This window comes from Cyprinodon tularosa, unplaced genomic scaffold (assembly GCF_016077235.1).
Source record: "Cyprinodon tularosa strain WSP-4 unplaced genomic scaffold, ASM1607723v1 ctg474, whole genome shotgun sequence".
Lineage (NCBI taxonomy): Eukaryota > Metazoa > Chordata > Actinopteri > Cyprinodontiformes > Cyprinodontidae > Cyprinodon > Cyprinodon tularosa.
In genome coordinates, this window is record NW_024039201.1 from 55766 (window position 1) to 80277 (window position 24512).

Genomic DNA, 24512 nt, shown 5'->3' on the forward strand with positions numbered 1-24512 from the left:
GCCCACCCATGGGACGGGGTGTCCAAGGCTTTGCTGCCATGAAAGGTGCTGAACTAAATATTGAAGATTGTAGAATAATGTAGGATATCAGACCAGGAAGCAGTGATGGAGAAGAAATCCAGACTTAAATGGATTCATTCTTAATGAACCCCTTCTTAGGAGAGACCAGGACTGGTTTCTACTCCCATAACAGAGAGGGGATCAGTTTCTTCCATGTAAAGGTTCTGTCCAGCGTTAACTGGAACCATGGGAGAACCATCCTGGTTGGACCAGATCAGAGAAATTGTGTTCTACCTTCAGGAACGCATTTGTGAAGAAGGTCTTTGCTCTCTGGCTTCCTGTCCTCTGTGATTACTGTAATCCAGTCAGAGAACCTTAACTCCTCACCACTGAGAGTCAGACTGGAACAGGTGGCAGCGTCTCCTCCTCCCCTTATTCCTCCTCCTCCTCCTGTTTCTCCTCACAGTCACTCTCTCCCTAATCAGTCCGGCTGCTTTTTCCTCTCCTGCTTTTTGGGATGAAGTTCAGCAAACTACCTCACTCTATGGTGGGCTAAAAGACCCAAAGCTCTGTCTGCCAGGCTACAGAGAAGAGTGGGGCTACGAGGGAAGGACTGGAGGAGGGGGCCACAAGTAGCTGCAGTGGGAATAATGGGAGCTTCTTATGGAAAGAAGGTGAGTGCGAGCTGTTCTAGGTTCTCTGAGACAGTTTTTTGTGTTGGATGTAAAACCTGTTAAACATTTTAAAGCTGGTAAGTGATTTTGGTTAAAACAAATATTTACAGCCCGCAGAACTTGAATGAAACACTGAACTTTGGCTCCGCAGGTGGAGCTTGAAACAGAGCAGGAATCTGATTAATAATCCGCCAGTTTGGGCCGTTTACAGGATCAGGAATCTGTGAGGCAGCCTGCTTGAACGGAGCTTATAATCAGGTTATTTCAGCATGAAATCCCCTCCAACCACACTGAAGGGAACAGTCCTGTCCACTTCTAGTTGAATGATATTACATTTTTTATTAAAAGCTTGATGTTTGGAGGCCTGGAGGACCCAAGCATTAACCAAGAGGGTTATCGATGAGAAAAATGGCTACATTTTCCCATTATTCTCAGTAACATAAGCTGGAGTATGAGCCTGAGTGTCTTCAGACAAATATATTCAAAGGTCTGAACATTCTTCATCAATGTGACACGTTTAACATGTCAGCATAATTCTGCTCTAGAGTTTGCCTTCTGCTGCAGAACATGCCAACTCTTCTGCTTCAGAACTCCCGATGAATCTATGTGTATTATTCAGGTTGATTATGTTCTCAATATAGAATATTTACTTTACCAAGTAAAATCCTCCCTGCAGGAAACATGGGAGACTGAGCTGAATGCTTCCTGCTCTGACATTCTGTCAGAGAACCAGGTGGTTCTGAGGTTCCACAATCACAGCAGAGTGACTTGATGTGCTCTGACATCATGCTGTGTTCAGCATCAGAATCATTAGTATAGGAAGGTGGTCCAACCTCTAGCAGTCTGAACCTGCACCAGCAAAACCAGAGAGATCACCGCTTCATCCAGCAGCTCTCTGGTATCAGAAGGAGCTCAGAACCAGACACCAGGAAGATCTGATTTCCATTGTAATGTAAACACAGGAACATCTAGTAAAGCGTGTGTCTCAGATGATTCAATTCAAAGTGAAGGTCTGAGTCCTCCTGAAAGCAAATGGTTGCAGCCATGTGGTTCTTGTTGAAATGGTTAAAGTGATAAAAAATCTGATTAAAAACAAAACTCTAGGCTTTGCTGAACTGGGTCTGGTATCTGAAGCGGAGGAAAGACTAAGTGAAATTCCTGAACAGCCTTTAGAATTTCTGCTCCCATCAGAAACCTGAGCATGACCAAATATCTGAGGTATGAGGAGTCACACACCTGTCCAACAGGGCATAGTGGTTTCCATGGGGACAAACAGCTGACAGGAGTACAGACAGAGGTAGGGCAGCTGCAGTACAGGATCACATGGACTCATCTAGATATTTTTAGGTCACTGTTCCCATCAGCTGCTGGAATGTTCCCGAGATGGGATCAACAAGCAGGAATAACAGACTGAGTGCTCTATACAGCAGCTCTTCCCTCACAGTTAGTTACTGGTGGCTGCAGGTGTATATTGATGGTGCATTCAGGTAGCATATAGCATACTGGCGGTGTACACTGATAGGAAAAGGATGGTGCATACTGATAGGTAATGGTTGTGTGTAGGCTACATGTGTTGCATACTCATATCTACAGGGGATGTTTACTGATAGCTACATGTGGTGTAAACTGATAGCTACAGATGGTGAATAGGTCACAGGTGATGTATACTGATAGCTATAGGTGATATACGTGGGTAGATACAGGTGGTGTATACTGATAGGTACCAGATGTATGTAGGCTACAGGTGTTGTATAATGATAGCTAAAGATGGTGTATACTGATAGCTACAGATGGTGTATACTGATAGCTACATGTGGTGTTTACTGATATATTCATGTGGTGTATACATATAGCTACAGGTAGTGCATACTGATAGCTACAGGTAGTGCATACTGATAGCTGCATGTGGTGCATACTGATAGCTACATGTGGTGCATACTGATAGCTACATGTGGTGCGGGTGCATACTGATAGCTACATGTGGTGCATACTGATAGCTACATGTGGTGAATACTGATAGCTACATGTGGTGCATACTGATAGCTACATGTGGTGCATACTGATAGCTACAGGTAGTGCATACTGATAGCTACAGGTAGTGCATACTGATAGCTACATGTGGTGCATACTGATAGCTACAGGTGGTGTATACTGATAGCTACAGGTAGTGCATACTGATAGCTACAGGTGGTGTATACTGATAGCTACAGGTAGTGCATACTGATAGCTACATGTGGTGCATACTAATAGCTACAGGTAGTGCATACTGATAGCTACATGTGGTGCATACTGATAGCTACATGTGGTGCATACTGATAGCTACAGGTAGTGCATACTGATAGCTACATGTGGTGCATACTGATAGCTACAGGTGGTGTAAACTGATAGCTACAGGTAGTGCATACTGATAGCTACATGTGGTGTATACTGAGAGCTACAGGTAGTGCATACTGATAGCTACAGGTAGTGCATACTGATAGCTACATGTGGTGCATACTGATAGCTACAGGTGGTGCATACTGATAGCTACAGGTGGTGCATACTGATAGCTACATGTGGTGTATACTGATAGCTACAGGTAGTGCATACTGATAGCTACAGGTGGTGTATACCTGTATATTCATGTGGTGTATACCTGTATATTAATGTGGTGTATACTGGTATATTCATGTGGTGTATACTGATAGCTATATGTGAAGCATACTGATAGCTACATGTGGTGTATACTGATAGCTGCATGTGGTGCATACTGATAGCTACATGTGGTGTATACTGATAGCTACAGGTGGTGCATACTGATAGCTACATGTGATATATACTGATAGCTACAGGTGGTGCATACTGATAGCTGCATGTGATATATACTGATAGCTACATGTGGTGCATACTGATAGCTACAGGTAGTGCATACTGATAGCTACATGTGGTGCATACTGATAGCTACAGGTAGTGCATACTGATAGCTACATGTGGTGCATACTAATAGCTACAGGTAGTGCATACTGATAGCTACATGTGGTGCATACTGATAGCTACATGTGGTGCATACTGATAGCTACAGGTAGTGCATACTGATAGCTACATGTGGTGCATACTGATAGCTACAGGTGGTGTAAACTGATAGCTACAGGTAGTGCATACTGATAGCTACATGTGGTGTATACTGAGAGCTACAGGTAGTGCATACTGATAGCTACAGGTAGTGCATACTGATAGCTACATGTGCTGCATACTGATAGCTACAGGTGGTGCATACTGATAGCTACATGTGGTGTATACTGATAGCTACAGGTAGTGCATACTGATAGCTACAGGTGGTGTATACCTGTATATTCATGTGGTGTATACCTGTATATTCATGTGTTGTATACTGATATATTCATGTGGTGTATACTGGTATATTCATGTGGTGTATACTGATAGCTATATGTGAAGCATACTGATAGCTACATGTGGTGTATACTGATAGCTGCATGTGGTGCATACTGATAGCTACATGTGGTGTATACTGATAGCTACAGGTGGTGCATACTGATAGCTACATGTGATATATACTGATAGCTACAGGTGGTGCATACTGATAGCTGCATGTGATATATACTGATAGCTACAGGTGGTGCATACTGATAGCTGCATGTGGTGCATAGTGATAGCTACATGTGGTATATACTGATAGCTATAGGTGGTGCATACTGATAGCTACAGGTGGTGTATACTGAAAGCTGCATGTGGTGCATACTGATAGCTACATATGGTGTATACTGATAGCTACAGGTGGTGCATACTGATAGCTACATGTGATATATACTGATAGCTACAGGTGGTGCATACTGATAGCTGCATGTGATATATACTGATAGCTACAGGTGGTGCATACTGATAGCTACAGGTGGTGTATACTGATAGCTACAGGTGGTGTATACTGAAAGCTACAGGTGGTGCATACTGAGAGCTACAGTTGTTGCATACTGATAGCTGCATGTGGTGCATACTGATAGCGACAGATGGTGTACACTGATAGCTACAGGTGGTGTACACTGATAGCTACAGGTGGTGTATACTGATAGCTACAGGTGTTGTATACTGATAGCTACAGGTGGTGTATACTGATAGCTACAGGTGGTGTATACTGATAGCTACAGGTGGTGTATACTGATAGCTACATGTGATGTATACTGACAGCTACAGATGGTGTACACTCATAGCTACAGATGGTGTACACTGATAATTACAGGTGGTGTATAGGTCCAAGGGGATGTATACTAGCAATATGTAATCTATAAGCTACATGTGGTGTACACCAATAGTTACTGGCAGTGTATACGGTCAGCTACACAGGATGTATACTGATAGCTGCAGGTGGTGTATACAAACACTGTTGATGTAAAAGCTACAGGTGATGGGTGGTGATACCTACATGTAGTGTTTACTGATAGCTATAGGTCGTACAGTATATACTGATAGCTACAGCCGTTGTATACTACAGGTACATACAAGAAGCTACAGATTGTGTATACAGGTATCTACAGATGATGTACAAAGGAATGGTGGCTCATTGGTTAACCCCAGGAAATGTTTTCTGAACTGCGTTACTGTGATCTTCCTGGTTCCAGTTAAGCTGGCTGTCTAATAAATGTGTAAATCACTGGACACCTGAACCAACCAACACCAGTTCAGAACGAAGAGAGGTTCCGAGAGGGGCCTCTTTGTCCACCAATCAAAGCTCAGATCCTTCTCTCTGATAGCAGTTCATTAGTGGAGCACCGGGCCAGAATATCTTCAGCTGAGCTTACATAACTTGAAGAAGAAGGGATCTGATCCAGGATCAGCAAAACATAGGTCACTGGAACACGCCTGCCTGGAAACTTCCGGTCTGTGTGACGATCAGCAGCAGATTAGAACGAGCTGAGAAAATCCTACTGCTAAAAATACAGACTTCCTTGTTCACTCTGAGAGGAGAAGAAGTCAGGTTCGGGACTAACAGAAACTGGCTCGACCCAATGAGACTGTGATCTGAGACAGTTCTGTGACAGTCTAATGTTACATCTTTCATCAGTTTTGATTGAAAACTGTTTGTCAAAGATTCATTAGGGAGGATATTTTAATGTGTTTTTTGTGATTATGAAGGAATCATTTAAATAGGTGCCAAAATTCTGGTTCTGAAGAAATAAATGCAGAGTCCAGATTGTCCCATTTAGGGATGGTACTGTCTTTGCTGCTGTGAGATGTAAAGCAGCCAAATGTCCAGCAGGGGTCAGGCTTCCTGTTTCTACAGAGATAAACACGTTTAGAAACTCTGCAGCTTCAGTTTACATTGGGTCTGAAAAGAACCATCATGTTTATAATGGATCTGAATGGATCAGACACAGAACCATCCACTTTAAAGTAGTCTGATCTTGTGGCTTCAACTGCTGAGCAGATGAGATGTTCCTGAGTTAGAAGTGGTCACCTTCCTTCTGTGCTGGAGAACATTTGTTTAACGGTTCTCATGTAAGAAAACATCTAAAAACAAAGAAGCTACAAATCAATATGTCTTACTACATAAAGTTTTGGTTAGGATCGTGGGTCAGAAGGTGTCTGAGGGTTCTGCCCCCACCCCCCCGGTCCCCATCCGTATGAATGGACCTTTGTTTGTCGCTAGGAGCATTTTCTTCAGGCTGCAGCAGCCGTTCCCCCTCCCCCTCTGTTACACTGACTTTGGTACCAAAACTTCCTCTTTATGGACCTGTTTTTGTCACAAACATCAAACTGTCACTGTCAGGAATTTCTGGTGTCAGTTTAAGCAAAACTTTCAGTTACTTTCATTTTTACAAAACCATTTAGTCTCTCTGCAGTCAAAGCTCTGATCGGTCAGAAACCTGTAAGTCCTCAAGTGGATGGAGACAGACTCGAGTGACCGGTCCAACTGGACATGTGGAGATATTTACCCAAAGGACTCAGATATTTCATAGTCAGAACCATCATCAAATCCCAAGATTATGGTGGATATTCTGAAAAAAATATTTAATGTTAACTGTCACTGCAAAAATGATAAAATGGTCAGGCTAATATTTAGAGCAATAAAAACATAGAACAACATCAGGGTAGATATTTACAAGCAGTAAAGGATACCTTGCTTTTGCAATGTCAACTTCTATTCTTAGATCAATTGTTTTTTGCAAAACTCTAAGGATAATACAGTCATTAATTGAACTGTTGTGGCACCCTGCAGATCAGGAGTTGGCCGACTAGGGCCTGCTTCCTGCCTGAAGGATGATAATGTTTGCATTTTAAATCATAATGTCACTGAACAGTTGCCTATAAGATAACATTGTTTTGGTTTACACTACATCTGATGGGGTCTGGAGGTAAAGTCCAACTTTCTGAGACTCCTTTAAGCTTTCAACACATCCAAACAGGACCAGGTTTATCACTGCTGCAACTAGAATCCCATAATGTCCCCAGATGCGTCAACTATTCTGATCAAGGTTTACTCCAGGCTTCCTTAATCTGGCCCTTGGAGTTCAATGTCCTGCACCTTTTAAATGTGTTTCTGCTTCCACACCTAAATCAAAGTGTCGAATTACCTCCTTAGTATGCAGTGAAGTTCTTCAGAGTCTTGGGAATGACCTGATTAATTGACTCAAGTGTTTTTAGCAGGGACACATCTAAAAGGTGCAGGACAGGGATTGAAGAAGTCTGGTTCTTTTCAAAATGCAAAGAAAGAAAAAAAGGTAATTCATTATTTAAATAACCCATGGAGTAATAAAGGTTCTACAGTTTTTTTGACCTCGGAGGGTACCTCAGAACCTGGGTCTAATATCTGACATCTTTGGTACTGTGGCCGGTCTAATCCAGCCCCATCAGAGCACAGACCTGACATTATCATATTACTGGGTTCTGTTTCCATTCTCACATAACAATAAGACCATTCACAGCTGATCACAGCGTGCTTGTTTTCCACTCCTGCCTGTCCCTGCTGCAGCTCTGATAAGGTAACACAGAAAAGCCTCCTGGAGGTCCCAGTGGGGCTACGTAGATCAGCTAAGGTGTGATGGCTCTCACTGCCATCACAGGGGTCTCCAGGTGGGGTTTTTCTCCTTCCATCTGGATTAAAACTAAGGCATCAGAGGGGGTGATGATGTTGCAGTAAACAATCTGGATTTCAACAGTGTTGAACATCTTAAACATCCAATATGGAGATCAGATTCCATCAAACAGAACTCACAGAGCAGCTGACCCAGTCGGCTGATGTTAGGGGATGTTAAGTAGTTTTTATTTTATAGTGACTATTTTTTTTAAATTCAGTTGTGAAATAGTTCTGAACCATCCAGATTATCTGAAATGACCCGGTTAATCTGGGCCTCAGCACATGGTTCCTGGTCCAATCTTGATTACAACAGACTCTCTGATAGATCATATGGACTTCGAGGGACAACTGGATGGTTCGTGGTTCAGTCTGGATTTGAACAGACTCAGACTCTCCAATATTTCCCATTCGCTTGGACTTTTTTCTTTTTCTTTTTTTTTTATAACAGTGTCCTGTCTGGCAATGTGGCAATAAGAATAATTGTTTTGATGCCAAAAAGAGAGCACAACAGATTTTACTTTCACAAGTGGAGCAGTACGGCTATCGCCATAGTGTTCCGCTTCATTTATGCATATAAATAGCTTTATTATAATTATGCAGGGAGTTTTACAGATATATATTTTTTTTGTGACCAATTTTTTATTGTTTTTCACATTTTGTACATTAGATGAGGAACAAGTGCACCAGCCACAAGTAGTCAAAATTTTGTAAAGTGTATATAAATTTCTGTCATCAATAATAGAACACCCTACACTCCCCAGCCCCTGCCCTCATTTTTGTTTTTACAGTTTTACAGATTATATGGACACTGCAATGTAAGTGGAACAGGAAAGGAAAAAGAAATTAGAAAAGATTAAAGAAAGAGGAGATAAAAGGGAGATAATGATAAAACATCTTCAGTCTGCTTCATTGCCTGCAGAGATGTAAAAAGAACAGAACAACCAACGGACATGGTATAAGATATACAATAAAGTAGCACCTTGATACTACTTGATACTTGATACTTTATCAGATTTTCTGACTGCTCCTGGTTCATAAAGACCTTGATAGAATCTTTAAAAGTTCCTGGTCCATCTGGACTTAAACAGACTGTCTGACAGTGTCTGGTTGTCTGTATTTCAACAGACCCCAAAATGGTCCTTTGTTCATATGAACCCTAACAGCATTACACTGAAAACACCAAACCAAAACACTGTATAATTGCTCCATATATTTAATGCTCTAAACTTTCATATCAATGTGGGTTTTTTTGCACCATGTTTTTTCTCCTATGCTGTTTGCATTTGATCCCTGCTGCACTTTAATGTCATGAAAGCTGTACAAAACGCAGTTTTGTTTTGTATACATTCTGTGCATACAAAATGACAATAAAAGTTGTCTAAGTCAATATGGACTTCAATGGTCCTCTGTTCATATGAGCCTTTACAGACTCTTGTTCTTCACTGACTCTCTGATGGTCTCTAGTTGATCTTGACATTATTAGACTCTCCGATTTTCCTGATCCATCTGGACTTCAGCAGACTCTGTAATGTTTCTTGATTCAGTTTTATTCCAAGTTTTATCTAATGTCAAATATCACTTTTTTTTTTCTTCTCTCCTCCAGAAGTCGTACAGCATCGGCCATGAGCCTCTGCCCAGACAGCAATGTATGAAGCAGCCAAATGGTAGAGGTAGGTTGTCCCTCTTAGGCTACCATCCTGCAGCTGTTTTCAGCTCTAAGATAATTTCCAGGCCCATTTTGGAATTTGTAACTGAACTTTTCTAAGAGGTTCTACTGGGAAAATAATCAGAGCTGAGGAACAATAAACCAAAAAAAGGAATTTTCCAGGTCTAAACTCGGGTGATTTTTTTTTACCCATTCAGAACAAGAACCTTGACCTGTTAATGTATTACTGTGTTAGTTGAAAATGTAGTTGTAAAGCTAAACTATTGGACAGCAATGGTTCCTACGGTGTTTGGTTCCTTTTACGTTTACATGTTGTGGCTTATGCTCTTTTTTTGTTTTTTTTGTTTAAGACACCAGTTAAGAAATATAATGAATTGATGAAAATATAAAATGTTTAGGTTTTTGTGAATGTTTTTGTAAGACATTTACATTATTTAAAAATTGTGTACCTATGAAGTATTGCTAAAAAAAATCCTGCCATATTAAGGCTACAATGGAAGCCCATATAGCCTCGATTGCCTGGTTAGCATCATAGGTCCAGTCCCAATATTCGTACTTCCACCCATTTGTACTCCAATTACATGTTCCTGTTGATGAGTACAGGTAGGTAGTTGGTCTTTCGCCCCACCACATCTGCACCCTTGATCCACACATCTGCTGAGTCTCATCACTGCTGCATTTCAGGCATTGAGCAAAATTGAGCACTGTGCTTTTGAAAAACACAATAATTACCGGTACATCAAATTATTAAACTTCAATAAACAGATCATTCTGTTTATTGAAGTTGATTAATAATAAAATAAAATTAACAAAGTTAATTTTTAATAGGGATTGGTAAACTTTGACCAGGGCTGTTTTTAACGTACTTTAAAATAAATAAAGTTAGAATAACTGGTGCAGTTAGGCAATAGTTTTTGTTAAGATTTAATAGATGCTAGTAGTGATCTTTAGAACTTGAATTTACTGAATAACCACATAAAAAAAAAGCAAAACCAGATCTTTATCCACTTAATCAAGAATACTCTGCTACATGAAATTAATCACCTTCCAAAACTAAACAAAAATTGGATCGTATACTTGATAATGAATTTATAACTTATTAGATATTCTGTTACAAAAGCCTATTCTATTGAATGATTATCTGTAGATGGAGATTCGGTATGCAAAACAATATTTAGGAACAATAATCCTCAGTAGCAACTTAGCATTTATTGAAATTTCAGGTAAAACATTTTAGTTAAACTACAAAGGAAACAATTGACAACCAGTTTTACCTGTCTCTATCTTCTAAATAAAAAATAACGGACTACTACACAATATAGTCTAGAGCTATATTTTTTCAAACTCTTTAAATTTGGTATTTACAATGGTTAAATATCTCATTCATTGATACAAATGTTTAAAAAGTCACAATTTTTTTTAAACAGTTATAAACAGTTTTAACCCTATTAAAGCATTGAATACATACAAAACTGGAGAAAAAAATCTTTGACATCTCTAAAAACTTAAAATGTATTTATCTAGATTTTCTTTTCCCTCTTTTGCTCTATCTATGCCCCTCCACATTATGTTCTTGTATATACTGGTGTATATTTTTACATCCTCTCCTCTCTCAAGATGTGTCTTAAACACTGTTACATTTATTTTTTAAGTTGTACTTTTGTTCACGTCACCTGCTGTCTGGGTTAATTTAAGAAACTCCAAGGGTATGTTTGCAGTATGCCTCTCACCAATTAGTGAAGATTTCTAGCCTGACGTAGTCCGACTCAATTCTAGTCAGAATATGAGTCTGATACTGCTCCATAGAGCTGTGATTATGGGGCGTGTTTCGAACGAACCAGGAAAAAAAATGCCTCTGCACTCAATTGGATAGACCTACAACCAATAAGAGCAACGGAGTGCGTGACGTATGTTAAGCGAGGCATAGTTGTTGTCCACAAAAATCAAAGCGTGCAGTTTCGCGTTTCTCTGTTCCTCTTTTAAAATTAATTTGCTGTCGATATCTTCTAGAACAGACCTAATAGCAGAATCTACTCACCCAAACTCTCCAGCGGCAGCCATTATTGTTGTCACCCTAGCGCGCTTTGGTCACGTGGTTGATTACGTTACTGTTGATCATCTGTCCATCATCGTATAAAGTCCGCCCTGACAATTTGATTGGATCGCCTGACAGTGGGCTTTAATACTCGCGCTACTATGGAGCAGAGCCAGACCGAACTTCCCCGAACTCAAACCTTGTGGGCGGGACTAAGTTCTGACTGGCACCCAGGCTAGAAGATTTCAGTTATAATCTAATAATCTAGTCAGATAATATCTAAAAATATATATGTACTCCAGTGTTCACCCTTTGACTATTAAAACCTTGTAAACATTAAGCATTTGTTTAAAGCCAATGAGATGTTTGAAATTTTAATATTATTTTAATTTTTTATTAGTTCATTTTAATAATTTTTAGATGCATTAGGGTGTTTATTGACTTTTTTGCAGTTGAAAAAAAAAATACTTTCATTAAGTTTTATGGCATTTATGCCTTTCATTGTTAGTACAAAACAGGACAGGGGATGGAGGGGGAATACATTCACCAAAGGTCTCCTGTTTGGAATTCAAACACAAAACATATTTTGTTTGAAATAGTAAATGTGGTCGAAAATAAATGAGGTAATTTAATTTTTTCAATCCTATGTCATGGATTATTATTTATACATGTGTTAAATAAAGGAGAGTGGCAACAGGAGTCAACGAAATTAAAATGATTTTAGAAGATACTGGAGTCAGTTTATACACAAAATGGGATAGAGATAATAAAAAAGGAAATAGGATGAAAACAAATAGTTTTAAATATGGGTCGTTCCCAATGTGTGAGGTTGGATCCCACTCCTACTGTGATTCCTACTGTGATTGGTTTGGTCAGTGTGTTGTTTCCTGCTTTTCTAGCAGGTGTAGTATTACTGTGTGGTTCTGCAGTGCCTAGATCTCCTCTCAAGAGTGATAAACTTTTTAACAAAACACTGGGAGACAATGTTCATATGAGGAAGGAGAGGCTCTGTAAATAGGAGACCAAAGCATGTGTTTGTGACCTAAATGTGGAACAAAACTAAAGCTACACATCACCCTGAACACAGGATCTCCACTCTGAAGCATGGCAGTGGTAATATTATAACAGGAAGCTTTTAAAAATTTATGTGAAGTTTAATTTAGATTAATCCTATTAGAAGACCTGAGAGTAAAGTAGAGGTTCACCTTCTAGCAGAAATTAAATAAATGGGTTAATCTTAGACTTAGACAACTCTTATTGTTATTTTGTATACTCTGAGTTTACACAAAATGAAATCTCATTTTGTACAGCTCTGTACAAAGTGTGGGAGAAACAACGCATGGTGCAAAAAATGCATTGATATGGAAGTTCAGAGCATTAGAAATATCCATTTATTTTCGGTCACGCTTATTCCAAATGGGGTCATGAGGGGTGCCGGTGCCCATCTCCAGCTGTCTACGGGTCAGAGGCGGGGTACACCCTGGACAGGTCGCCAGACCATCGCAGGGCAACAAAGAGACACACAGAGACAAACAACCATTCACACCCAAGAACAATCCAGAGAAACCAATCAACCTAACAGTCACGTTTTTGGACTGTGGGAGGAAGCCGGAGTACCCGGAGAGAACCCAAGCATGCTCAGGGAGAACATACAAACTCCATGCAGAAAGACCCTGGGCTGGGAATCGAAACCAGAACCTCCTTGCAAGGCTGAGAAGCCTGGATTAATAATATATGGTGCAAATATGGAGTGTTTTTGGTTTGGTGTTGTCAGTGTGATGCAGAGTCTGTGGCATGATTTAGTTCTTTCACAGTTCAGCTGTCAAAGTCATACACATGAGCCCAACAGAGAGCTATCTCTGCTTTTTCTCATACTAGCTTTGTGTCATCATTTCCTGTTTGGGTGTTACTCCATCCTGGAGAGAAATATCAGCTGTGCTGCTGCCATCAACACCTTTGTTTATAGATGCTGGAGATCGGCCTGTTTTCCAGTTTAGTCCTGTTTCTCTGACCGTGACTGGCTGGATGTGCTCTCTTCATCCTCTGACATGGGAGCTGGCTTGGAGCTTGTCTGCCTGGCTGTGTGTTTCCTGGACGGGGCCGCCTTTTACAGCTGCTTTTTGTATCTCTGCTTCTGTCTCCTTGAACCCCAGTCGGCCCCAGATGTTTGAAAAGACGTGGCTCAGATTGGACTAATGCAGGGTATTTAGGATTTTTTAGTTGTAGAAGATTGTTGAAAACCATTAATCATGTCCTGTCACAGTGGAGCAGAACTGGTTTTGGTTTACAGCTTGAATGGAACACACATGGGGGGAAGTGTGCAGGGTTGGAATACTTTTTGTGAAGAAATGTTCTGCTGCTTTTCTGAAGCTGGATTTTACTAAACATTGAAAGTTAGGTGTTGTTAAGAAGCTCTGTGTCTCCATGAAAACCTGCAACTGTCAGGTTTGGTGGAAGTTAGTTGAGGACCCAAAGGCAGAGATGACGAGGTAGGGATGAGTTTTGCTGATTTAGTGAAGATTCAAAAAGGCAACAGAGGCAAAAACCAAGAACTAAATACAGAAACCCAAAAACAAAGAGACACCAAGGGAAAATACACAAGAGGAGCAACGAGGAACCAGCAAACAGTAACTGAAGAGGAGGAGTATAGATGGTAGACTGAACAAAGACAAGGCTAATGAGCTGATATGGAGCAGGTGTGAACAGAAGAATGTAGAAGGGAGCTAGGGAGAAGGAGACGGGCACAAGGGGGCAATAGGGAGTAACTCATAATGCACCACAGCTTAAATATAACAGAAAATGGAAACTAAACCAAAGATCAACAAAAGAGAAGGACATAGATAACTGAAATATCAGAACTCAAAGTCCAAAAGGGGAGAACTATAACAGCAACATGTTGTTAATCCTGCTGCTGGAACATGATCCCTCAGAAGGAGAATATCTAAAATCTGCTTCAAACAAAGATTGATTTAGTGTCTGAGAGGAGGAGAGGGAATGAACTCTGACCACTGCTGCCTCCTAAATTCACCCAGTTAGATTCATGATCAGAACCTTGATCTGTTTAAACTGCAGCTTTAGTCTCGCATGGTTCAATTAGCCACAATTTACAGTTAATGAAAAAGATCTTTTATAGATCCAGTCTAACAGAAATTTGGGCGCCTCTGTCAGCCCGCAGTGGGAACCTACCTTGTTCAGTTTTACGTTTCATTCTAATGAAAGCTGCTGGAAGAAGAGGAGCAGCGTGGGAAAAGGCTGCAGCATAAGGAGGGGGGGGTCATGTGACTGCTGCTTTACTCTCAGCCCAACTGAACGAGGAGGAGCCAAGGGTTGCTGCTGATGCAGGGAGGATGGAGATGACTAGAGTCAGAAACCCAGCAGGACTAGAGCCCTTCAGAAGCAGGACAGAACCAGGTTCATGGAGTCGATGACAGCCAGCAGCCCTCTACAACCCCCCACAGGCAGGGAGGCACTGGTGAATTCTGGTAAGGCCGACTGGTCCTCCTGATCTCATGTCTCCTGTAAGACTTTTAGTCAAGGCTGAGCTCATGGTGGTCTCTCTGTGTTCAGCTGAGACCGGTTCTGAAGCTGAACTAATATTGTTTAATGGTTTGGAAACAGGGGTTGAGATTGGTTCCTTTCACCTGCAAGAACAGAACTAAACCTTTCAGCTTTGGTCCTCATAGCAAACATACGCCCCTGGATTTTGGATCCTGGATGTGAGTCAGAACCTGAAGGTGTCAGAGAACCCACAGCAGCTCAGTGGGAAACTCCTCTACAGCACAGTGTTCCCAGTGGGAGTGGGAGGTCCACTCAGGGATTCTGTGCATTCTGATAGGATTGTTCCAGTTTGGTCATTCTCTTATACTGGTCTGGTTCCAGTTTGACCCCACGCTGGTGATTGTGTTTAGTTCCTGCAGAGTCGTTTTAGGTTTGTTTAATTCTGAGTTCACTGATGTCCTAATTTATTCACATTCTGCATTAGTCAGGTGATCTGATTCAGTATTCTGTGCTAATCTGCTTCTGATTTTGTTATTTTTTTCCGCCGTGTAGACTCTGAAGGTTGATTGGATTTCCTCCAATCAGAATTGATCAATAAGAACAATCTTTGACCCAAACCAGACCTGTTTATTTGTTCAGAACGGGCCGGTCACTGTTTGACTAGTTATCAGCTGTGACTCATTAACTCGTAAGAGTTCGGGCTCAAAAAGTCTGTTCTTAAATTAAAACTCTCTGACTCAGGCCTTCAAGTTAAAATGAGTTATTTTTTTATGTTCAGAACCAGCTGAAACTCTGGGTCGTAACTCTAGTCTTTCTTCTTTGTCTAAAATATTTCTGCAGTGGAACCTTATCTTAGCAGCATTCAGAACCCTGTGGTTCTGAAGCCATAGGTGTGCTGCAGTAACACAGAAACAATGTGTAACAGACACCAGCAGGTGGCGCAATAACAGTCAAATGTTAGCTTTGCATTGGTTGCATGGAGTCAGGTGATCTTTAGCTGGATTTAGGTTGATACAAGTTCTGATTTAGATGTACTGGCTATGAAGGTCTGTCTGACTGGTTCTGATTCACTTTCGCTTCACATTGTTGAAGTTAATCACTCAGAGGTTCCTTATTCCAATCAAACCAGCAGATCATCACCAACAAGCAGAACCTCCTCAGATGGGAGTTCCTGTTAGAGCTGTGATGTCCCCAATGAGGACATGAGGCTCCATGTCACCATGCACTAGGAGCTTTCAATGTTCTGTCAAAGATCTGCAAGTTCTGATGGTTGTGATGTGGCCATGTTTCTGGTTGGTGCTTTCAGGCTCTCAGCCGGAGAAGCTGGGGTCTCTGTTTTGATCATGTTCTGGGATGTCCAGCTGTGAGTCTGTGGGTCGGGTTTTGCCCTGAGCAATGTCTGCAGGTCTCAAAGACGTTTAAATCTGCAGTTCGTCTTGGTTTGAGACCACAATGTTTCCTTCTGTGCTGCAGTCCAAGCATCCCCTCAGCCTTATGCATAAGAAGAGACAACAGTGAACTAGGGGGATCCACTTCCTGCTCAGATCAATAAAGAGCCTCTGATTTTCTGGAACTTAAAACAGACCTGAATGCCTCACAGCAGCAGGAATTATGTCAGCAGAACTTGATCAATATGTTCCTGAAAACCAAAAGCTGACCACATAATGGTGAAGAATTTCAAGTTTTATTTAATAACTTATGTTGCTTACACAGTCTATCCGAAACAGGCCAAGCCTCTGATAAAACATCAGATCTTTTCTCTTTAACCCCTCGTCAATTTTTTTGTATGGAATTAAAAATGTTTTGATTATATAGAGATCTTTGAGCTTCCTTCTGAATCCCCAAAGCTGCAGAAACACCTGAGCTTCTGTCCATCCAGTAAACTGGATCCTGATCCTTATGAAGATCAGTGTTAGCCATCTGTTCCCATCTCTGAGAGGAACTGCAAAGCGCACACGTCTGATTTGATTTTTCTGAAATATGAAGCGGGCGTTGGTCTCTGGTTGCAGCTTTGTTTCAGGATAAGTGAAGACATTTGATCTCTGTCTCCCAGAATATCTGAGGCAAGGATCATGTACCTCAGGAGATTCTGCTCATCCTCTTAAAGAGAGGGAGACACATACAGTCAGAAGAAAATTAGTGAGGCCAGAGGAAAGGATCAGACAAAAAAAAAAAACATCAACTATCCGAATTTCTCCTTTCCAGCTGTTGTCTGTAGAGTGTCTTTCTCATGTGTTCTCCATGTGTCCATAGCCTCAACGTACTCTGGCCTGCAACAGCATCGCTCAGAAGATGTCCACAGGAGGCCGTCCCCTGTGTCCAGCTATGTCCCCCTGCCCGATTACATGGATGAAGACGAGGATGAGGACCTGATCAAGCCCAAGAAGCTGGTGAATCCCGTCAAAGCTTCCAGGAGCCACCAGGAGCTTCACAGGGAGCTGTTGAGCAGCTGCAAACGGTGAGATGTCTCCACCGGGAAACATTTTGGACAGGGAGCAGGAGAAATAACCTCTTCAGGTGGACATGATGCACTGATAACTGATCAGAAACAGGTAGAGTCAGGGTTCTCCAACCCCAGCAGGGTGGAGCTGAGTAGATCTAACATTAGGTCACATCCACTAAAACTGATGGACCCTGTAGCTCAGGTGAGACCTGCAGGTAAAGATCCACATAACCATAAGTTTTACATCAAGATCTGAGTGAAAAGCCATTTTCCTACTCCCTTAAATCAAATAAATTGACATTTTACTTATAACTGTGGTTATTTTCTGAGAACCAACTAAAGGTAGATTATTCTAAGGTAAATTTTTATAATGTAAACGTATAAATGTTCTGGAAAATGCCCCCAAAATCCAGAAAGGCTGCAAATTTTGAGATGCTGAACATGTAGGAAGCCTGAGAGTCTGAATGGGACCAGAACCAACTGGATCAGATTGTTGCTGATAGATCCCTGATTGGTTTGGATTATTCTCCAGTTTCCTGCTGCTGACCAATCAGAGAGCAGCTCTGATACATGTGACAGATTCTTTGTTTTCTTTCAGTTCAGGCTGCTTGTCAGTGTTGTTGCTGAGAAACAGACTTTTGAGGCCTGTGGGAAAGTTTTTACCTCCTCACAGAAACAAAGCAGAGTGCATGATAGCGTGCACAGGGCTCCCATTCAGAGTTCCCCTGACCCAAAATGTCACACATGAATGTCATTTGGAACAGGCTGCAGCTCCAACACACCTCCTCACTAACTGTCAATAATTAGTCTGATCATCAATAATTAGTTTGATCTTCAATAATTAATTTCATCATCAATTAATGAATCAATCCTAGATCCTCATAGATCTAGGCAAAACTTCCTTTTCCATTGCTGCACCTCGGGCCTGGAATAATATTGAACATTCTCTGAAGCCTGAGGATCATATTCCCCCAAGTCTCTTAAAACGTTTCTAAATACCTGTTTGGCTGTAGAGTGTACTTTTTATTCTGAAGCTCAACTGTGAATTATTTATCTCTGTTTACATGTTTATTTATTTTTTTTTTAAAGTTATGTCTGTGACTGTTGGCTTTGTCTTCCTAAAAAAAGATTCTCTCAACGGACTTCCCAATAAAACAAAGGCTTAAGAAATATACTGCATATATATTTATGTATAATTTATATAACACCAAGTTATAACTTGAGGCAATTTCCAGAGTCAGTTCAGTCAAATCATCATTTTGCAACAAGTCATTGACTTGCAGGATTCACCTCTCCTATATGAACATGTAGCAACAGTGGACAGTTGCTTGCATTGTGATGTTGACTTTGCAGCGATCCATCATTTAGCAAAAGTTGAGTGAAAAACTCCCCATTAACAGGAAGAAACCTACTTCAGAACCAGAAACAAGCGCAGTGTAAACATATTTCTGCTGCACACAGCTAGGGGTTTGAATAGACAGAGAAGAGTCACAAAAACAACACAGGAACTGTGATCTATGAGTACTTTCTATCTGAGAAAAGTGAAAGGGTAGTTGCAGTAGTAGCTCCTGTAATGGATTCAACTAGGAGAGAAAAACAACTAAACAGATGGAGTCTGAGACAGTAATTAAGTCTAAATGTTACACAGAAACAACTGGGATGCTAAATAAATAATAACCAAGTAAATAAATGATTATTAGTGTTTGGATGAGATTGCTGCGTTTAGGGCAATAGAGGCTCTTGGGGAGAGAATGTTTATTGGTCTGTTAGTTCTTGACTTAACTGCCTTGAAATGCTTCCCTGAGGGCAGGAGTTTGAAGAGGTAATGGCAAGGGTGGTAGGGGTACCTGGTAATGGTGGCAGTTGGTCCTGTAGATTGCCTCCTAAGGTAGAAGACAACATCCAATCAGACTCTAGGCATTGTCTTCTGGACTTCTGCCCCAGCACAGCCTGAGAACCATGGATGCCATGGCTTTCGTTGTTCTCCCATGGATGCCATACCACTGACTCGTCAGAGCACCTATAGGACACCAAGAGTTCAGGTTGCACTGCTTGAGGATTCTCAGGAAGTGCACACTTTGCTGTGTCTTCTTTGCCATTGAAGTGGAGCTGAAATTTGGCATTGTGGGCACCCTGTCCCCTTTTGCAAAGATGGGCTAAATGCTTGGTTTAAACATCAGTTCCTTTGACTTGGATGTGTTCAAAAAAAGGTGGCTGGTGGTGCCCCAGACAGTCATTCTACCTCCACTCTACAGGTGCTGGTCATAAAATTAGAATATCATGAAAAAGTAGATTGATTTCAGTAATTCCATTTAAAAAGTGAAACTTGTATATTATATTCATATATTACATACAAACTCATATATTTCAGATGTTTATTTTGTTTAATTTTGATGATTACAAATGACAACAAATGAAAATCTCAAATTCATCATATCAGAAAATTAGAATATTACTGAAGACCAATAAAAACAAAGGATTTATAGAAATGTTGGCCAACTGAAAAGTATGAACATGAAAAGTATGAGCATGTACAGCACTCAGTATTTAGTTGGGCCTCCTTTGGCCTGTATTACTGCAGCAATGCGGCGTGGCATGGAGTCGATCAGTCTGTGGCACTGCTCAGGTGTTATGATAGCCCAGGTTGCTCTAATAGTGGCTTTTAGCTCTTCTGAATTGTTGGGTCTGGTGTATTGCATCTTCTTCTTCACAATACCCCATAGATTTTCTATGGGGTTAAGGTCAGGAGAGTTTGCTGGCCAATTAAGAACAGGGATACCATGGTCCTTCAACCAGGTACTGGTAGCTTTGGCACTGTGTGCAGGTGCCAAGTCCTGTTGGAAAATGAAATCTGCATCTCCAAAAAGTTGGTCAGCTGCAGGAAGCATGAAGTGCTCTAAAACTTCCTGATATGTGGCTGCGTTGACCCTGGACCTCAGAAAACACAATGGACCAACACCAGCAGATGACATGGCACCCCAAACCATCACTGACTATGGAAACTTTACACTGGACTTCAAGCAACGTGGATGAAGTGCCTCTCTTCTTTTCCTCCAGACTCTGGGACCTTGATTTCCAAAGGAAATGCAAAATTTACTTTCATCAGAGAACATGACTTTGGACCACTCACCAGCAGTCCAGTCCTGTTTCTCTTTAGCCCAGGCAAGACGCTTCTGACGCTGTCTGTGGTTCAAGAGTGGCTTGACACAAGGAATGCGACAGCAGAAACCCATGTCTTTCATACGTCTGTGTGTGGTGGTTCTTGAAGCACTCACTCCAGCTGCAGTCCACTCTTTGTGAATCTCCCCCACATTTTTGAATGGGTTTTGTTTCACAATCCTCTCCAGGGTGCGGTTATCTCTCTTGCTTGTACACTTTTTTCGACCACATCTTTTCCTTCCCTTCGCCTCTCTATTAATGTGCTTGGACACTGAGCTCTGTGAACAGCCAGCCTCTTTAGCGATGACCTTTTGTGTCTTGCCCTCCTTGTGCAAGGTGTCGATGGTCGTCTTTTGGACAACTGTCAAGTCAGCAGTCTTCCCCATGATTGTGTAGCCTATAGAACTAGACTGAAAGACCATTTAAAGGCTTTTGCAGGTGGTTTGAGTTAATTAACTGATTAGAGTGTGGCACCAGGGGCCATCAATTTTGAACCTTTTCACAATATTCTAATTTTCTGATATGATGAATTTGAGATTTTCATTTGTTGTCATTTGTAATCATCAAAATTAAACAAAATAAACATCTGAAATATATGAGTTTGTATGTAATGTATGAATATAATATACAAGTTTCACTTTTTAAATGGAATTACTGAAATCAATCAACTTTTTCATGATATTCTAATTTTATGACCAGCACCTGTATATGGGGTCTCATGTCCCCTAAAGATGAGCCCCACCCACACACGGAAACTTTATGATGGTATTGTTTAGGTGGGTGGAGGGACAGCCAGGGATATAGAGGGTGTAGAGTAGGGTTCTTATAACACAGCCTTGTTGATCACCTGTACTGGTGGTCAGTACTGTCCTCGGTACTGAGCACCCCCTCTGGAAGCAGTCTGTCAGGAAGTTCATCTCCAGCAGCAGATGTTGAGGAGACCCAGATGCCCCAGTTTGCTCATTAATCTGCTCAGAAATATGAAGTTAAAATTCAAGCTAAAGTCCAGAAAGAGCGTACCCTTGTAGCTCCCACTTAGTTTCACATGTGTCAATGTGGTGTGCTGATCGGCAGTGGGGGTATCCTCTGTAGATCGGTTTCAATAGGCAAACTGGTGGGGGTCGAGACTGGGGTGCAGTTATGAACTGATGTGACTCCCAATCAGTTTCTCGAAGCACGTCCTGATCTGACAAGCACGGCCAATGGAAATGTCTATCAGGGAGTTGGATCTTCTATTAAAGGAGAACCTGAGGTCACCAGCAGAAGCAGCCCAGTCAATGGCATCTCTGGGATGGAGACACAGCTGAGCAGTACAAGGACAGAAGGAGCTACCATGAAGTAATATAACAAAGATAACATGTAGTTAAGAGTTGTAACAGCTGCAACTTATGGAGGATTGGAAAATATTAAAAGAACGTAGCAGAGTGAGGAAAAGTGGTCCCTTTGTCTTCCACTAGCTTAAGCCTATATCACCATAACTATAGGGATAGCTCAGGATAACCTGAGCCACTCTATTTGTAGCCTTTATCAAAGAAAAAAAAATTAAGCCTCTTCTTAGCATAACATGTCTGCCTAACAATCACCTTCAGATAACTGGAAGTTGGATTCACAGGAGAAGAGCCTGATAATTGAAATATCTGCCTCCAATTGTACAGTTATCTCAAAAACCAATCCTAATTATAAATCACTGAATTACTTTTTTACTAATTCATATGATTTTCTCACAGTGACTAAAAACATCTGTTTTTTGCTCAAACCTTAATTTCACAGCAGAAACCACAACACATAAAATTTCTCTAACATGTTTCATGTGTGTGTTCTCTACAGGGGAGGTAGCAGTGTGGAGACTAAATCAGAGCTACAGAGAGTTCTTGAGTCCAGGAAGAGGGATCAGATGATCCGACAAAGGAAACAGGAAGAAGAAGCTCACAGGAAGATTTCCCCTCTGGAGGCTGAGCTGCTAAAAAGACACATGAAGCTGGAGGAGGTGAGAGTTTCCAGGGTAGCCAAACAAGAGCATCTGGGCCACGTTTAAGGCGGAACCCAAGAATGCTTCCGCAGTTTAGGTCATAAATCACAGATCGAAATTAAGAAAATTGTAATGGAGTTAAAGATGTCCATGGTCTGCAGGGGACCAAAGCAGGATCTGGAACATTTTCTAGATGGTCTGGTTTAGACCCTCTAGATCAGTTTGGACATACTGCCAGAAAACCCAAAGGGTTCAGATGAATTAGTTGGACAGAGAGAGATCAGGTTTAAAACCTCTTAAAAAGATCAGAAATTCCTTCTCATGTGACTATGTCACCTGATAGACTGTTTTTGTTAACTCAACTCTAAATGTCTTTTCTGACTCCACCTGTCTTCTGATTCTGTCCCCAGCTGGAGCGTCAGGAGGAACAGCAGCGGGAGGAGAACCTCAAAGCTCCAGAGTTCGTTAAAGTCAGAGAAAATCTGAGAAGGACTTCCTTCCAGGCAGATGAGAAGAAGGCGTAAAGAAGGAGAAAAAACGAGTCCAAATGGATACAGGAGGACAGTTTGCTCTGAGGACTGAGCCAGAGTGTCCATATGAGGACTGTGAGGACAGGGACACTGGCAGCCATGATGTATTTCAGCAAATGTAAACTTTCTCAGATTGATGAGTGGTCAATCTGATAGAAACACTCACTGAAGCTGATGTTTCCTCATTATGATGACTCCTAAGAACAGTTAGGTTTGAGTAAGCTGCTGCCACCTAGTGTACAGCATGTAGACAGCAGCTGCTGAAGATGCAGGGACAACCACCTGAAGAGGAAGAGGAGGGCGCACCTGAACACTGGTCTTCATCTTCCTGATTTTTTACAGCTCCTTATGCTTCAATCAGGTGGACAAATGATCCGCTCTCTGATTGATCAAGACGATCCTCGGGTATTTCACCCGATAGTGAGATCGTGAGACAATGTCAGCAGGTTTTTCTACTCCTCTGACCACTACGCCTCCCCTATGTGCCTTATCAGATGGGAAACTGTCCTCTATGGGGAGCCTGCTGCTGCAGAAACTGTTAAGATCATATCAGTTAATCAGATGTTAGATAATCTAAATACCTTTTTAAATCATGATGGATCTCTGTTATAGAGTTAACAACTGTTATTGGTCGATGTTCCAAACGAACTTTATCAGCTGCTCACATCTGTTGCACATGACTGTCGGTCCAGTTAGGACCCGTGGGGGTTGAGGGTTAAAAACAACTGCAGTTTTACACCTAATGAGACTTGAGTAAATTCTGAGATCTGATAACTGTGAAGGCATGAACCCACTTCCTGGTAGAGTGAGAACAGCTGCAGGACCTCGACTGAGCTTTCTTTTCTCTGAGCACCATCAGTACAACAGGGTTAATCCAGCAGATATTGTCCTCAGATTATGTGAATTAGAGGTTTGTTGACTGATTGTTGTGCCTAAATAAATCATTATTAACGCAGATGTCTGAACGTTTTTGTTTTAATTTCTCCATCAGAATTATTTGGTTTTCTGAGACCAGTGATAGAAAGAAAAAATAAATCTTCAAGCACCGAGTAGAAACAGAGTAACTGCTGTACTGATTCCAGAACACTTTCTATACACGCTGTTACTAGCATGTTAGTCAAATCCAGGACTACAGTTTTACAAAAAAGATACGAAAAAGCAAGACACACAAATGTAGGGAATGCAGAGATCCACATAAATCGGCAACAAGACATTCAACATCTGAAAGTGCAGTGGTGCTACTAACGTGTATCATGCATAGTATTGTGGGATATGTGGGATTTTTCATAGCTTTTTAGGGAATGTGGCTCCATCTGAATACTGCTGGTTTTAGCTTTTAGCTCATAATCCTTCACCTTTTGTGGTTTCAACAGTAAGAACCCGATCATGGGTAGAAAAGACTGCTGGGCTGAATCCTTCTAGCATTTAGCCTATGTCAGGAACACGTGAAGGATGTTGGTCAAACAGAC

General features: G+C 41.3%; 1 protein-coding gene across 2 annotated transcripts; it reads left to right on the forward strand.

The window, feature by feature from the left end:
- The first annotated feature begins 449 nt into the window (after positions 1 to 449).
- si:ch211-236d3.4 (protein FAM107B) lies at positions 450 to 24000 on the forward strand. Of its 2 annotated transcripts, XM_038301788.1 has the most exons (5): positions 450 to 674; positions 9347 to 9413; positions 17196 to 17400; positions 22372 to 22531; positions 22924 to 24000. In XM_038301788.1, exons 1-5 carry the CDS (start codon positions 651 to 653, stop codon positions 23035 to 23037), a joined length of 570 nt encoding a protein of 189 aa, XP_038157716.1. In that variant the 5' UTR covers positions 450 to 650; the 3' UTR covers positions 23038 to 24000. The 2 variants fall into 2 exon arrangements, with proteins under 2 accessions (XP_038157716.1, XP_038157717.1); XM_038301789.1 differs by lacking the exons at positions 450 to 674; positions 9347 to 9413 and adding an exon at positions 14764 to 14926.
- Positions 24001 to 24512: the final 512 nt, after the last annotated feature.

Coding starts and splice junctions, on each gene's coding strand:
- si:ch211-236d3.4 (XM_038301788.1), top strand. CDS start 651: ATGGGAGCTTCTTATGGAAAGAAG. Junction 9,414..17,195: donor GAAGCAGCCAAATGGTAGAG/GTAGGTTGTCCC, acceptor ATGTGTCCATAG/CCTCAACGTACTCTGGCCTG. Junction 17,401..22,371: donor CTGTTGAGCAGCTGCAAACG/GTGAGATGTCTC, acceptor TGTTCTCTACAG/GGGAGGTAGCAGTGTGGAGA.